General features: G+C 40.2%; 2 protein-coding genes across 8 annotated transcripts in view; one reads left to right on the top strand and one right to left on the bottom strand.

The window, feature by feature from the left end:
• Positions 1 to 16,211, bottom strand: part of WDR7 (WD repeat domain 7) — a 367,588-nt gene that overhangs the window by 104,273 nt on the left and 247,104 nt on the right. For all 7 annotated transcript variants that reach the window (XR_007773255.1, XM_050944630.1, XM_050944631.1 and 4 more), the window contains one exon: positions 663 to 849. Coding sequence is in view for 6 of the 7 variants with exons in the window: in XM_050944630.1 (XP_050800587.1) it covers positions 663 to 849 (187 nt within the window). In the remaining variant the exon portion in view is untranslated. The remainder of the gene's footprint in view (positions 1 to 662; positions 850 to 16,211) is intronic.
• Positions 1 to 16,211, top strand: part of LOC127046995 (uncharacterized) — a 441,735-nt gene that overhangs the window by 275,868 nt on the left and 149,656 nt on the right. The window lies entirely within an intron of this gene.

Here is a 16,211-nt window from a genome sequence, read left to right as displayed (position 1 = left end):
CTCATAGTATACATTTAATGCTGCACAACAAAAATATGTTTTTGAAAATAGGAGCAAAAAAAAAAAAAAAAAGCTTTTGGAAAATACTAGCTTTTCAAGTACAAGAACATACCCTATGTGACTAGGCCTTTCCCCTTCTGAGGCTGTATCTACACTAGAGGCATGACAGCACCATCGCTATGGCACTGTAGCTCTCCTTCAATAAACCCACAGTATGGAGCAGATTACAGCAATGGAAGGGGATTACCCTTTGCAGTAGGAACTCCCTTGAGCGATAGTAGCTAGATCAACAGAAGCATTTTTCTGTCGCCCTGGCTGCATCCACAGTAGGTGTTAGGTAGACTTAGCTCTGGGGCTCAGGGATGTCTTTTTTCACACCCATGAGTGCTGTAACTATGTCAATCTAAATTTTAAGGCCTGAGATTACACATCAGAGCCAGCGGAGACAACAAAAACAAGTCAACTGTCGTATATCAGTAATTTTAATTTTGGTGTTGTTGGTACAAATGCCAGATTTCAAATTACTCAAACTCAAGGAGGCTTCCTCCCCAGTTAAATACAATGGTTATATCTGTATTTTCATGTGTGTTAACTTGTGCAATAAAGCAGAACAGAACAGAACAGAACACACACACACACAAAATTATGGATTAAATACATACTTTGAAAGTTGCTTCTCAGCATCAGCACAGAGCTCCAAAAGGCCCATTAATACAGCGGAGACATCCATGTAAGGCTCCCATACTGTAAAACCTCGCCCAATCAGATCAATGGCAGTTCTGCGGATGGTGCTGTGTGGAGGAAGTTTGGGGCTTGGTGGTTGTAGCAGAAGGAATGTCAAAGCTTTACCTACCATACAAAACAGGATAAAAACTAGTATAATAAAAAGAAAACTAGTGAATTGATTCTGCTTTGTTATTTTTAAAAAGTTACCATAAATAATAGTATGGAAATCTACTCATAGAATACAATACAATATTAGATCCATATGCTGTAAAAGCTTTTAGTGGACAAGTCCCTACATTTGCACAGGGTCTCAGTGAAGTCAGTGAAAGGAGAGAGGCATAGTGCTGCCTATATCAATTATATTAATTGACCATAACCTCTATGGTGCATAACCATTTTTCTGTTATGTGTTTGTATAGAGCCTAGCACAATCATATCATGATAGCTAGGAGTTGCTGCAATAAAAATAATTATTACAAATACAAAATATTATATCAAATTGCTTGCAGGATCAGGGCCCTATTTAATATAAGATCTTTCCAGTAAATGGTATGTCAACCCTCTAGCGAACTAAATAGTCCAATCCCAGATTTAAAATAAGTAGGCGGTGAGAGAATGAGAGGAAAAAGTGTACAAGGAAAAATATGCTCTAAAATGAGGCAGAAAGATGCAGGAAAGTTTTTCTAGCTAAAAGGAAATGGCAGTGGGGAAGGTTTTCCCACCAACACATGTCAGACTAGGAACCCAGACAAAAAGCCCTACAGAATTCAACAGAAAAAGTGATAACCCTTCTATAGGATTTTTGCCTGTAAAATGTAATAAAGAATTATGTGCCTAATATAAAACTCTTTAGGATAGATAAACTATAGGAAGGCAATAATTTTCTATTAGAGTTATACTAATATTTATAGACTATTGATTCCATCCATATTGTATTATTTCGGTAGGACTATTCGTAGCAGGGCCAGCTACCTCCTGCATGTCCCCTTGTGACCTGGGGTTATGCTGCAGTACCCAGCCTCAGTTTCCTGTCTCTGATAACCAAATAACTTCATGCAAGCTCTCTTCTCTCAATAATACCTCTCCTTGGAGCTGGTTTATTATTATAAGCTAGTGCAAAATAGTGCATAACAAAGTCCAACTTAAAATCAGATTAAAACAGTGAGTTAATTTGCATTAATTTGATTTCATGCAAACCTGACAGCAAAACCACTGTAAGTTTAACCATGTTAAGGGAGTTAGCATCTTTGCAGTTGCTTATTATCCTTCTTGAACTTGGGGAAATATGTACCTAGGTCAGAAACTGCAGCCATTTTATGGTAAGAAGTTGAACCTCTAAAGACAGGTAGCATTCAGTCAAAAATATATTGTAAACAAGTTTCAAATGTATAGCATGGACTGCATGTATATCGTTCCTTTAAATCTCATATAGTACACCTCTACCCTGATATAACATGAATTCAGCTATAACGCAGTAAAGCAGAGCTCCGGGGGGCGGGGTTACGCACTCCAGAGGATTAAAGCATATTTGATATAACGCGGTTTCACCTATAATACGGTAAGATTTTTTGGTTTCCAAGGACAGCATTATATTTCATTAATTTTCAAACCAAACAGTCCTGAAAGTATGATTTTACTGGGCTACAAGATCACCAATTAAAAATTCTATTTCTGTGTGACAAATTTGTAACTACTGTTTTTTAAAAAGTCCTTAAAACGACTAGGACTAAAAGAGATTACAGGGTATTTTTAACAGGCTGCATTTCACAGCACTTTGTGCATAGTCAATTATTTCATTTTCCCGTGTAGTCAGTAAGCAAGGGAGAGATAACTGAAAAGCTCTTATAGACATTAATAGGAAGAAGAAAAAGATTTATAAAACCTGTAAATAATGTTTTAGAAGCAAGATTTTTAATTAGACAATTAAAAAAATTAAAATTGACAGCATCTTTTTAAATGATCACAACATTATGTAAAGCACGTTATGCTCTAGCCACGCACATGATGTAGCTTTCAACATTCCACTGCAAACACTTTTAGCAGCCTAACCACAATCTACTGTAAGTCATATTGATTTTTGGTCAGAATTGTGGCTAGAGTTGGTAGCATTTTTTATGATTTTTTCAGACTTATTTTTACTGTTTTTCAACCAGCTGACAGAGGTGGCTGAAGTGTTTTTTGGGGAAAAAAGTGACCATTTTCCAACCAGCTTTAATTGTGTCTGTCTCATCAGCATATACGTTCTATCCTTTACTTAAAAGATCCCTTATGACATCATCTGAAGAATCAGGCTTTCAATCTAAGTGAACAGTGCTGTCTGGGGATGTAACTTTGCTGAATAATATTGCAAAAATGGAATAGTTTCCTAAGTGTAAAGGTGTATTTCACCAGCATTTCCCTTAAACTTAATCCCATCATGACAATTACTCATGGGCAGCACTTGATTTACTTTGATTAAAAGCTGCTGCTGTCAGCTCCTCAGATGATGTCAGAAAGCCACATTGGCCTTCTCTCCATACTGAGACTTCTGTAGGCAGCTTCTTCACATGAAGCAAAAAGAGAAACGTGCCAGTGGGAAATTTCTTGACAGTCTGATACATGGAGGCAGCGAGCTCAGGAAACATGCTCACTTGTCTTAGATATGTCACAGCAGTGTGTTAGAAAGTGAAATGACAGAAAAGGAAGAATCAGCAATAGTCAAATGAAAATTCTTTGCCTGCACTGAGCTGCACAGATGGCAGCTGCTGCTATAAAGGAGTGATTTAGGAACCGTATACACAAGGAATAGCTCTACAGCAAAGGTAGATCTGGGCATCAGAGTAGCCTCTTTTCTCCCTTTCAGGAATGGACAGAAGCCCCATGAAAATTTCTCATACTGAAACTTCCCCAATCATGCAATAAGCATGACAATAAACAACACGCTGAATAGCCAACAAAGGAAAATTACTCGTGATCCATCTGTAACATTCTTTTTCTGCACTTGCCATCTGGCAGTGCGTAACACTCACTTCCAAAATCCTGCTAACTGCACCAGTCTACTGTACCAAATTAAAGTACCAAATAGAGACTGATGAACCCTTGAATATATTGTTAATATTGGTTTATCTTAAAATATTACAAATATTTCACAAAGCAGGAATGTCCTGAATATACATGAAGAAACAGCTACCAATTACCTACCAATGTCAGAGGCTGAACAGTAGACCGAGGAAAAGAAGGTCACATTAAAAATAATGCTACATTAATTAATAGCTCAATTACAATGACAACCCTTTGAGATTACATATTATATGCACTTTAAAACCAAATGAATTTCTGATGATTTATGTTATTACAATGAATGCCAAATGAATTAATAATGTGTTACCAAGTGAATGAAGTCCTTCCCCCAGAAGTGCAGGTCACAGAGTACAGGTGGCATGGTGCCATATTGTATCCTTCTCTCTCTGCTTCAAGTGATTGACTTTAATAAAAAGGAATTCAAGTATAACAAAATATTTTACTTGTAAGGCAGGGAAAATAACTATTTGCAATGGCTGTCACTCAACGTTAATACAAATCTATACCTGTAGTTTTGGGTTTTTTTTGTTTTTAAATTTCTACCTTGTGTCACATTTTATTATAGAGTGAAGAAGCAAAAAAGGTTACATTAAGGGCCAAATTCTGGCTGCCAAATGAACATGGGTGCCTGTCAGAAAAGCCTAAGGTAAAGGAAAGCTGGGCAAAAGTTTTCCACCCCAATTCTGGGTCACCATAAAACCCACCAACACACCATTCGCAGGGCCGTATATGATAGCAGCTGTGCAGAAGGCATCTTGAGGGTAGGGCCTAGGTATTAGGTGGTGTCCTCTACCTATTCGAGTGAATCAGTCACCTGACTCAGCCATAGTAACTACGCTGGAGAGTTTGCCCAAAGGGTGTAAATACCCTGCAGGTTATGGAGTTCGACCATGCAAGACTCCAGTGTGTGATTGCACAGGGAAAATTTGGAGTGGAACAGGAGCAAGAAGGTGGAGAAGAAAGGGCAGAGCTGTGGGGCAGAGGTCACTGCCCCTACAAAACATGGATGTTAGAGCTACTGGACACACCATAGCCACAGGGATTTAGCAGCAAATGCAGAAAGTATGTCTACACTGCATTTAAAACATCCACACCTGGCCCGTGCCAGCTGACTTGGACTCATTGGACTCAGGCGGGGGGCTGTTTAATTGCGGTGTTGTAGAAGTTCATATTCAGGCTGAAACCTGGGCTCTGAGACACTGCAACGGGGGAGGAGCCCAGAGCTCAGGCACCAGCCCAAGCCCAAATACACCTCTACCCCGATATAACGCTGTCCTCGGGAGCCAAAAAATCTTATCATGTTATAAGTGAAACCGCGTTATATCGAACTTGCTTTGATCAGCCGGAGTGTGCAGCCCTGCCCCCCTGGAGCACTGCTTTACTGCATTATATCTGAATTCGTGTTATATTGGGGTAGAGGTGTGTCTACCTGTTAGCTCAAACCCTGCCAGCACAAGTCAGCTGACTGGGGCAAGCCGCAAGTTTCCCTATCGCCTAGGAAGAGCATTCTTGGGTCCCAAGATACCCTTCAGTGCACAGCCCAAACACAAGCTGTGCACTTAAGGTGTTGCCTGAAAGTTAGCAAGAAGAGACTTTGTTATAAAATTTCACACCCCTCACTGGTGCCTCTCAGAAACTGATTATTTGATTATGGCACATAAATGAAAGACATTTTAAACTGAGAATCCATGTACAAAAAGAAAGTTGTGCAGTTTCACTTAGCCCCACTTTTGTGAACCCATCCTAAATTGATCTCTTCACTGGCAATCTCTTCACACATTTCCACACTTCATTCAGACCTCAATGTATTGCATTTATCTGATTTTGACTGTTGGCTATTTGGAGCAGAATCCCTGCAATTTTATGTTTTGTGAAGCGCCGAGTACATGTAAGACTCTTCAGATAACACAATAACTTCAGATTTTGTTTGAGATTTGCTGTATTGCAGTTAACAGCTAAATGCAACTACTAATAGTGACTGCCTGACTATAGAGTCTTTTGATCAAAGAATAACACTACACCATCATCAGTTTCTACTGTTTAATGTAAAGTAAATTTTTCACCTTTCTTTTCTGCCTTTTTAAAATGACAATAATTAGAAAAGAGAATGATCCAGCCAAGAACTCAGCATATTAAAAGCCAAGTCCAGATTCTGCATGCTCAATAATTATAATTATGAATTTTACTTTAAACAGTCTCTATTAAAATAAAAACAATTAACTAGTAACTGTTTATAAAATGTGAATGACAGCTAAAAAGAGTAAAATTCCTAGATAAATGTAATTTATCATTATTGCTGTGTAATTATACATTACCCCTTTTAATAACATTACTGTAGATAGTTATAGTGGTAGAGATAAAATATTGATTTTTATGGGTTTTTCTCTAGGCAGTTCTTAAAACGAGACTTCTCCAAGTTGCTTATTTTTATTTATTGAACAAACTGCTCACCACATTTAGCAGTTTACAGTAGCTAACAACTGACTTGCCTTCTTATGTTAATCTGTAAATATGCAATCAAAGAGTAGTAACTGTTGCTTCTTGATACACACATTAAGATATGAATCATGTGCTTTAGTTTACTTTAATTTTATTTCCTAGACATTGAGTCCTATAAAAAAGTGCCATATGCAACAAACAGTAGCACATTGATTAAATACATGCTTCCTTTAGAAAAATACTCTAAATATTTCTCTTGTCAACATTTATTTTGTTTAAATTGAGCTACAGAAAAAAAAGATGAACTAAAGAAAAGTCACTCTGCTGCCAGTTTCTCAGTCTGGACATCTTTGTTTAAGGTTTGACTTGGCTTAAATGAACGAATTAATATTGACAAAAACATCAACTAAGCTAATGAGTTGTTAGTTAAGGCAATAAACATGTCACATTAGAGTCAGCGCAGTAAAGAGGTAATTAGCCCTGGAAAAGCTCCGCTGATTGGATCTGTTGAGATCCTTTGCTCTTAACCTTTGAGTCCATTATCTAGTGCAGGACAAGTAGTGGCTATGCTAATGTGAATTCGCCAATACACATCAGCCTTGCTACAGTAGCCAAAGACTGCATTAGCAACTCTGTGCTGATACTGGTGTGTTGCTATTCATAAGATGTCTATTAACAAATATGCTAACTCCAAAAATGATACAAACCTCGCTGTACAGACAAATGTGCAACATAAAAAGTAGAATGTGATTTAGTAAATGACTCTCCTATATCATTTACATAAAAATGTGGTTTTATGCCTGATATTTTATTTAAAAGCTAGCAAATAGATGGTGATATAGAAACCAGTACATTAAGTGGGTATCAGCAATTTTGTGACTGGAAGTAGCTGACCATCCTTTTTAGCTTAGAAGAAAGTTTTTCATTGATCATGTTTCTCCATCTTCAATTGGGATTTGCTCTCCCCTGCATGGAAATGTCTAGTGGGGTGGTGGGGACACTGGGTGGGGGAGGGGAGGAGAGAGGAGCAGCGGGCAGGCAGACAGGATGGTTGAACTTAACATTTAAGAGTGTTTTAAAATACATTGGATAGATACAGTAAAGTTGTAAGCAAAAAGTTCCAGTCTTGATGGTTTTGTACCCTTTTTCAGATCTTGCACAATTATTTCTCTACATGCACACTGGGAACGTCACAGGGAGTGATGGGTAATGAAGGAAAAGAGAAGCTAAAAACGAGAAAGAAATCAGAACAGTTGGCTCCAAGCCAAACAGAGAGGGACTATGAGTAAGTAAACAAATTTTAACAGTAAATTAAAACTTTACCTCTTTAAAACTTAAGTTGAATTTGTGACTGGGTAACTGTAATTTGCATCACTAGAATATACACAAATATTTCCATGTTATTGTTAATAATACTTTGCACTTCAATAGTGCCTTTCATTTTTAGGACCTGTGTGTGCTTTACAAACAACTTTGGATGATAAGTATTATTATTTCCATGTTACAGATAGGGAAACAGGTTAAATGACATGCCCAACGTTAGGCAGAAAATCAGTGACAAAGACATGAATAGAACACTGATCTTTGTTTCTTAAGCCTGGTCTGAACTAAATCTGTAAATTGACCTAAGTTACGCTACTTCAGTTACGTAACTCAAGTTGACATAACTTAGGTTACGTCCAGATTACCTGTCGAATCAGCGGGTAGCAATTGATCTATCGGGGATTGATATATCGCATCTCGTCTAGACGTGATATATTGATCCTCGAACATGCTCCCGTCGACTCCAGAACTCCACCAGGGTGAGAGGCGGAAGCAGAGTCAACGGGCGAGCTGTGGCCATCGATACGATGCTGTGAGGACGGAAGGTAAGTCAAAATAAGATACGTAGCTGAAATTGTGTATCTTACATCAACTCCCGCCTCCCAGTGTAGACCAGGCCTTAGGTAGACTTACAGCAGTGTCTACTCTGTGTAGTGTCGAGGGGAGATGCTCTTCCGATGACTTGCCTTTCGGGGAGGTGGAGTACAGATGTTGATAGGAGAGCGCTCTGCCATTGACTTAGCTTGTCTTCACCAGACCTGCTAAATCATCATTGCTTCATTGATTGCTGAAGTGTTGATTTAAACAAGTATAGACAAATTTTCAGTCTTGTGCTTTAGCCACTAGACCAAGCTCCCACTAAACAAATATGAAAGACATCAGCCATGCATATTAACTTGTTTCATTTTTTTTTCAATATTTATAGTGACAACTCCCCTCCCTTCCTCTTTATATTTTGTATAGCTTTCTGGGAGAATGATGAACAGCAGTTAGAGCAAATCACTTAATTTCCCTGGATGAAATTATGATGATGAGGGAATCAAATTCTTAGACAATTAGCTAGATGCAAGACCTATCCCAAGAAGAAAAGGGGTGCAAGGCCACCCTCTATATAATCTCAATGCAGAGAATTTCAGCTATGTGCATCAGTCTACTCATCTATTAGGTGGATATAAGATGACTTTTCTCTCTTTTGGGGGAGGGATTTGTTAGGCCTAAATTAATGGATTGAAGATCCTCCAATGAAATAATTATACTAAGTATAATCATTGTAACTGTTTACTGACAACTTATCTCTGTTTTCCTGGAACTTCCTTCAAGTCTAGAAGTAATTTATTTCAGACATTCACACTGATTTTCCACAACTAATTTTGTGATCATCTAGACTCTTCTCTTTTGACCTAAGCCAACGTGTGTTATGCATCATTCTCATGAAAAGATGGGAAGGCAGCAACTTTTAGGGACTCACAAATGGCAGTGACAGGATTTCAAAATTGTGTGTGTGAGATTTTCTTTTCTTTTTTTACAAACATGCTTGTACTTTACATTAAGGGTAGTCAGCACAGCAAAAGCTGTGCATAGGCTCGTCTACATGAGCTAGCTCAAATCCAGCTGGTATGAGTTACAGCAGCAGAAAATACAGCACAACGTCGACCTCAGTGGGTGTAGTACAGGTCTGGCACAGACCCTGGGTACATACTCGGCTCACTAGCCCACGCTGAAGCTCATGTTGTGCTGTCTTCACAGCTACTGTTACTCACACTAGACGGTTTCAGGCTAGCCCAGGCACAACTTTGGCTCTCCAGATATACCTTTAGAAGCCATGACGTGTGTCATGTGTGTTCAACAAATTCCTGTGACTGACACAACAATTAAGGGTACTTTTTGTTCGGAATAAAATGCAGTATGGAATTAAAATGGGAGCTGCTCCTAAATAGGAATAGAAAAACAACATGTTTTAAAATGATCTACAATGCCTATACTCAAACTCTACGTCAAATGACAAAACCCATCACCAATGCTGGTCTGTAGACACATTGTATATTTTGGATGCTTTTATTAAATGCTGTGTCATTAACAGACTCTCGCTTGGAAGATCCTCAGGTGGAAAAATAGATGAATAAATAACTTCAAAAAGCCTGAATTACTGTGCACTATCATCTGTATCAGCTGTGTTTATCTGAGCACTGCACATGCGAAGTGTGCAAAGAATTATACTGCATTCTCATATCTCTGCTTAATCATTTTGTGCCATGTTTCATACATTATACAGTGATTTAAAATTAATTCCTCTTAATGTTTTAGATAAACTAAATTTGGTTTCAGTCAGGGCCAGATCCGCATCTACCTGCCACACTGAGGTGTGGGGAACAATAGGACATTTACTGTACAGTAAATCAATAACTACTATCTAGCTCAGTCTGAGTAATTTCAAAAGAGACAGGAAGCAATTAGCAGTCTCGTGTCTTATTGGTCAGACCACAGTTGTAATATTTTTGACTCCTGCTCTTCTTTCACTTATGAATATATATAGCCCTTTCTATCACAGATGGCAGGGAAGGTTTAATGCATCTCTAGAAAACTATCTATATAAAACAATCTTTGCTTATTTTGTCATTATTACCTAATATTTTAAATGCAAATATAACCTTGAATTGAGAAAAAATGCTCATATAACAGAACTGAGAAAAAATGTAGACTCTTATTTTCTTTGTGAAATTAACACAAATAATATATCTATATCTATCTCTACATATACACATACACACACTTTTTATTATTTGATTAATGACTGATTAAAAAGTATTTTAAATTAATTAAGTTAGTAGTTGTTGGTGTATCTAGTTTAGATGCATAAGAGTACAATTAAAAATTGTCAAAATGTGTATGTTAAGGAAGGCTTTCACAATTCACTTTTTTTTATTTCTGTGCAATTTTAAGGACAAAGGTTGTTTTTAAAACTGTCAAAATCTTAATACTCTGATGATTTCAGAGCAACGAAGATTAACTATTATGAAAAATATATTGATAGCATCCTATTAAACCTATTCTGCCTTCATATCCTATACAATACTACTGGTTTCAGTTGGCTTTCCCGGAGTGCAAGTGAACACTGAACTTGCCTTGCAGTTTATAGCAACCTCTCATGAGCTTGAAAATTAAATGTTTCTTTATTAAATACTTTCCCCTATGAGATTTACAGTCTTTTATTGTAGGACTGCTAGAAGTTGTAACTATTTGAAAATGGAAAGCCCAAAATTTAATCTTTAGTTTATCTGTTACCAAAATGCACATCTATGTTTTCAACATGTGTCTTAGCAGAACATATGTATTTGACTATAAAGTGTGACAATCCATTCTGAAGAGAGTTAAGACAGAGAGAAATATTATTTGATCTCAGCAAAGTAAGAACTTCCCTCCTATTAATTGTTATATCAAACCCCGCAGGTTAAACAAAGTGTCTCAGTGCAAAACAGCTAATCCTAGGGGTAACAAATTGACAGTATTTTCTATGAAGTAATAAACCGATATACCGCTTTGTAAAGTAGATCCATGAACGGTGAGGGTCTATATGAATGACTCCACATATTATATTAAAATCAGCCAAGATGTTATTTTAAAAAATCCACAGAGAGAAAGACAAAGAGAGAAATAAGAAAAAAATATTTAAAACAGTTGGTTTGCCAGTCTTTTCTAACTCTGGCCTAGTTAAATTGACCTAACAATGCTATTTTTCTTCCTCTCAAAATCTGCAGTGGGTGAATCAAATGTGAAAGCAAGATCAATTCTATTCCAAGACAGTAAATGAGCTTTAGATCAGACTTGTTTCAATTTATGGAGAGAACCCAAATATAGCAGCTTTAGTGCATTCTTACTCTGAGTACTGAAACTATATTATACGGCTATGGAAACAGTAAACAATCATTATTTTTTTCTCAAATTTGTTTATAATCTAGCAAGGAGGAGAAAAATCAATATGTCTGTTCTCAACTGTGCTTCAAATTTTACATTTTCATTTCCAATTGTTAAAATTAATTTTAGAACACTATTAAACTATGTCATTTACTTTAACTTTTAAAGTAGTACTTCAATGTCATTACTGTAAAACTCGATAGTTTTTGTAAGAATAAACATATATACAGTTTATTTCATGGACTCTGGCTGTTCTTTATATTAAATATTTGATCAAGCTGCTTCAATGGGTCAATCTCACAATCCTTTTACATCACAAATGGTATCTGCTAATAAGGTTTTAAATCTCTTTGAACCAGAGTGACAACCCCGTATTCATATTAGTGGGGGTTACTCACATGAGTAGACCCATTAAAACTAATGAGAGTAACTAGTTTACAACTTGGAACTCTCTAAAGTGTGTGTATGTCTGACATTTAAAAGCAATAATATTGAACAGGGAACTCTTAAGTTATTATTGAACACTAGCAGTTGCTTTAGCTGCATAAAACCGAAATAAGAAATGGTTACTTACTGTAATTGAGATGTGATGGAGATGTATTTTCCACTTAGATGTGAGCTGGAGAATTTTGCTTAGCAGTACCCTTGGAAGGGCAGCACTCGTGCCTTGTGGCCATAGCCCCTCCCATGGCTATATAAGGCAGCACCGCCCCAACCCCTTCAGTTCCTTTGCACCAAATGCCCAAAGACTAAACTCAGATGCAGAAGGGATGGAGGGTGGGTTGTGGAATACATGTCTGCTTCACATCTCGAAGAACCACAGTTACAGTCAGTAACCATTTCCTCTTTGTTGAGTTGATGCAGCCGTGTATTTCATTTTGGTGACTCACAAGCAGTACCCCCTAGGAGGTGGGACTCAAACTACCTAAAAAAGGATCGCAGGATGGCCATACCAAAGCTTGCATTCACCCTGGAAGATGCGGTAATGGCATAATGGTTTGAAAATGTATGTATGGACATGTAGCAGTCCTGTAAATATCCAATATTGAGACATCATTGAGGAACGGTATTGACATTGCTTGTGTTCTCGTAGAACACGCTCACACCCACTGAGGAGGCCCAGCTCCAGCTATTTCATATGCAGTCTCGATATAGGGTGTTATCTATTTAGAGATCGTCTGTAAAGAGACCATTTACCCCTTCTTACAATCTGCATATGACACAAAAAGGTGAGGTGAAGCACAGAATGGTTTCGTTTTGTCCAGTTAGAAGACTAGACATCGCCTGACATCTAATGCTGGTGATGCTAGTCCTCAGGAGATGAATGCAACTTCTAAAAGAAAACAGGTAAATATACCACCTGCTTCTAATGAAACCGAAAAACTAGTTTAGACAAAAATTTTGGGTGTCGTTGTAAAGTTACTTTGTCCTTAGAGAATTGTGTATAAGGAGACTCTGCCATTAGAGCCTGCAACAAACTGACTCTCCTTGTGGATGTTATTGCTACCAGGAATGCAGTCTTCTGACATAAAATCAGAAAGGAACAAGATGTCAGGGGCTCAGATGGAAGTCCCATTAAAACTGCTAGGACCGTGCTAATGTCCTACAGTGGAACTGGCTCTTGGACCAGAGGATGGAGCATGGACAGCAGGTATCATAGGCTGGGGGAGGCTGTGCCTCCCAAAACAGCCAGGCATGGCCATGTCCAAGCTCTGTCTCCAGATTCACCCTCCTGCTTCCGCTTGGTGCAGCTCCAGTCTACCTGTGGGATGGCTCCAGCTCGGTCTGTGCCACCTGCCCTCCTGGTGCTGGGGAGGCTGAGGCCATGCTGCCCGCCCTCCTGGAGCTCTGTGGCTGGGGGCGCTGTGGCCGTGCCGCCTGCTCTCCTGTTGCTCCGGGGATGGGAGGGGAGGCTGGGGGCACTCTGGGCTGGGGGCGCTAGCCTGGGGCAGGGGCCAGTAGCTTCAAGGGGGGGCTCCTGGCTCTAGAAGGGGGCACAAAGGTGAGGGCTGGGTGGAAGGGGCAGGGCTGGGGGCTAGCCTCCCCCATCTGGTGGTTCACATTCTGCCTATGGGATGGAGACAAAGAAACCCTTTTAAGAATCTTGCTACTGTGGCCTTGGAGAAGACTGATTTTCCCTGAATATGGGGATGAAACACCAGTATCGTCACCAGATGTACTCTTCATGAGCTAAGTGCATGGCCCAATGAGTGAAGGTGCAGAAAGTACTCCAAGATGTCTTGAATAGATGTCAGCATTAATTGAATTCTATGGGCCAAGAACCACAGCAAAAACTGCTTCCATTTCACTGAATAGGCCATTCTGATAGAGAGCCTTCTAATCTGAGTGGGATCTGTTGAACAGCTGCCGAACACCGCTCTTCCTCCTCATTCAGCCACGAAGCAATCACCTGTGAGATGCATGGAGCTGAGCTTGGGATGTAAGATACAACTGTGATTCTACGTGAGTAGGTCAGGATGGAGGTAAAGAGGTATGAAATGCTCAGTTGACAGCTTGAGTAGGTTTGAGAACCAGCACTGCCTTGGCCACACCAGGGCAATGAGAATGGGTTTGGTCCAATCTGCCTTCAAGTTTAAAGATGACCTGTGGGATGATCAGGATTGGGGGTAGGAGTGCACAGCAGAGCCAACTGCCGCCTGAGATGGAAAGCACTGGACCGATAGCCTGGACTGAAGCCCCCTCAAGAGCAGAACAGCTGACATTTCTTGTCCTTCATAGCAAACAGGTCTTATCAGAATGTCCCAAGCTGTGAAGAAGACCCCGAGGACACTCATCTTCAGAGATCACTTGTGACTCAAGGAACAATTCCTGATTAACCCCAGGCAAGTGGTCGGTTATTGGAGTGGTAGTCTCCTTGATGCAGAACTGCCACAACTTGATTGCCTATTGGCGGAACATCCTGCAGTGTGTTCCCCATTGCCTGTTCACATAATACATTGTGGTGGTATTGTTGGTAAGTATATGAATCATTGAGCCCTGCTATGGTCCGGAAAAGCATGACATGCATTGTAGATGATCTGAAGCTCTAGTACGTTCATATGATGTGAGGACTCCTGCTCTGACCACAGTCCTTGAATTTTCAACATCCCCAGATGCGCTGCCCAACCCATCAGGGAGGCATCAGTGACAAGAGATCTGGCTAGTAAAGGCTCGGTGAAGGGAATGCCCTCACAAAAATTCTCCAGAAGCTTCCATCACTGCAAGGAGTTCAGGACCACTGGAAGGAGATGGACCAATCTGTCCAAGGAGTGAAGAATTGGACAGTAAACTGTCCTGAAACATATTTATGGGGGCCAAAGACACAACCTTGCAAACTTAACCACATCCATGCAAGCAGACATGTGGCCCAAGAGCCTCAGGCACATCCCAACTGTTGTGGAAGGCTGAGACTGCAGATTGAGGGAAAGGCGGCAAATCGTCTGAAAATGGTCAGCAAAAATATTCTCCAATTTGTAGAGTCTATTATGGCCCCAATGATCTCGATTTTCTGAGTCAGAACCAAAGTTGACCTTCAGGTGTTTAGGATGAGACGCAGACAGTGTACTGTCAATGTATGAAAGGACTTTCTCTTTGGACCTGACTCTCAGTAACCAGTTGTCGAGGCATGGGCAGATGTGGAATCTTTCTTCTTGAGGTGCGCTGTCAGCATAACCATCCATTTGGGAAAAACCTGAGGGGCAGAAGGGAAGCACCATATACTGAAAGTGATGCTTTGCTATGACGAATCGAAGGAATTTTCTGTGGCTTGGCAAAATCGCCACATAAAGTGTCCTGAAAGTCCAGAGCAGGAAGCCAGTCATTCTGAGACAAGTTGGGGGTGACAGTTGATAGGAGTGACCACTGGAATCTCATGTATCTGATAATGTTTGTTGAGGCTGTGAAGGTCAAGTATGGGTCTTACCCCTCCCTTGGATATGGGTACCAGAATATATTGAGAAAAGAAGCCCTGACCCTGGAGTTCTAGTGGAACCTCCTCCACCGCTCTCGAAGTTAGCAGAGAGTAAACCTGCTTGAGGAGCAGTATCTCATGAGAGGGGTCCCTGAAAAGGGACGGGGAGGGCAGGAGGGAGGGAAGGGATGTAAAGGAACTGGATAGAATAGCCTTATCTGACAGTACTTAAGACCCAGCTGTCAACGGTGATTGAGCCCCAACCATTGTGAAAGCAAGCCAAACCGTCCCCAATCTGAGGGGATGGGGAGAAGGGAGCAATGACTGGAACACTGCTCTGGACCAATGAGTCAAAATGGGCTCCTGAGGAGTGCCAGGGGAAGGCATGTTGACTGGACAAAACCAGACCTGAATGCCACCTCTTCTGGGACCTATGCCCCTTTCTAGGGTAGTCCTACTGTTTCGGGGGAGGGAGAGGTTGCCCAATGTGTGTGGCAGATGATACTGGTGGTACCTCCATACTGCCAGCATATATGCAGGGTAGCCCTAGAGTTCTTGGAGTACAGAGACGTGTCCATCTTGTCCAAGACATTGTCGGCCACTGAAGGACATACCTTCTATGGCCAGTTCACATGGAGCATCCTATGGATTTCATAGAGGCCACTGGTATGGATAGGGCACCAGTGGCCAGTATGTGTTGGGCCAGGAACCCTCATCCTGACCATGAGACGACCACCAATTCTGCTATCCTCCAGTGTGGGTCAGACAGTGGAGAAGGAGAGGAGGAAGATCCCAACCTGGACATTGAGCAGTCCTGGGCTTCACGGGATAAAGGTGGAGC

This window comes from Gopherus flavomarginatus, chromosome 3 (assembly GCF_025201925.1).
Source record: "Gopherus flavomarginatus isolate rGopFla2 chromosome 3, rGopFla2.mat.asm, whole genome shotgun sequence".
Taxonomy (NCBI): Eukaryota; Metazoa; Chordata; order Testudines; family Testudinidae; genus Gopherus; species Gopherus flavomarginatus.
This window is presented reverse-complemented; position numbering and strand designations above follow the sequence as displayed.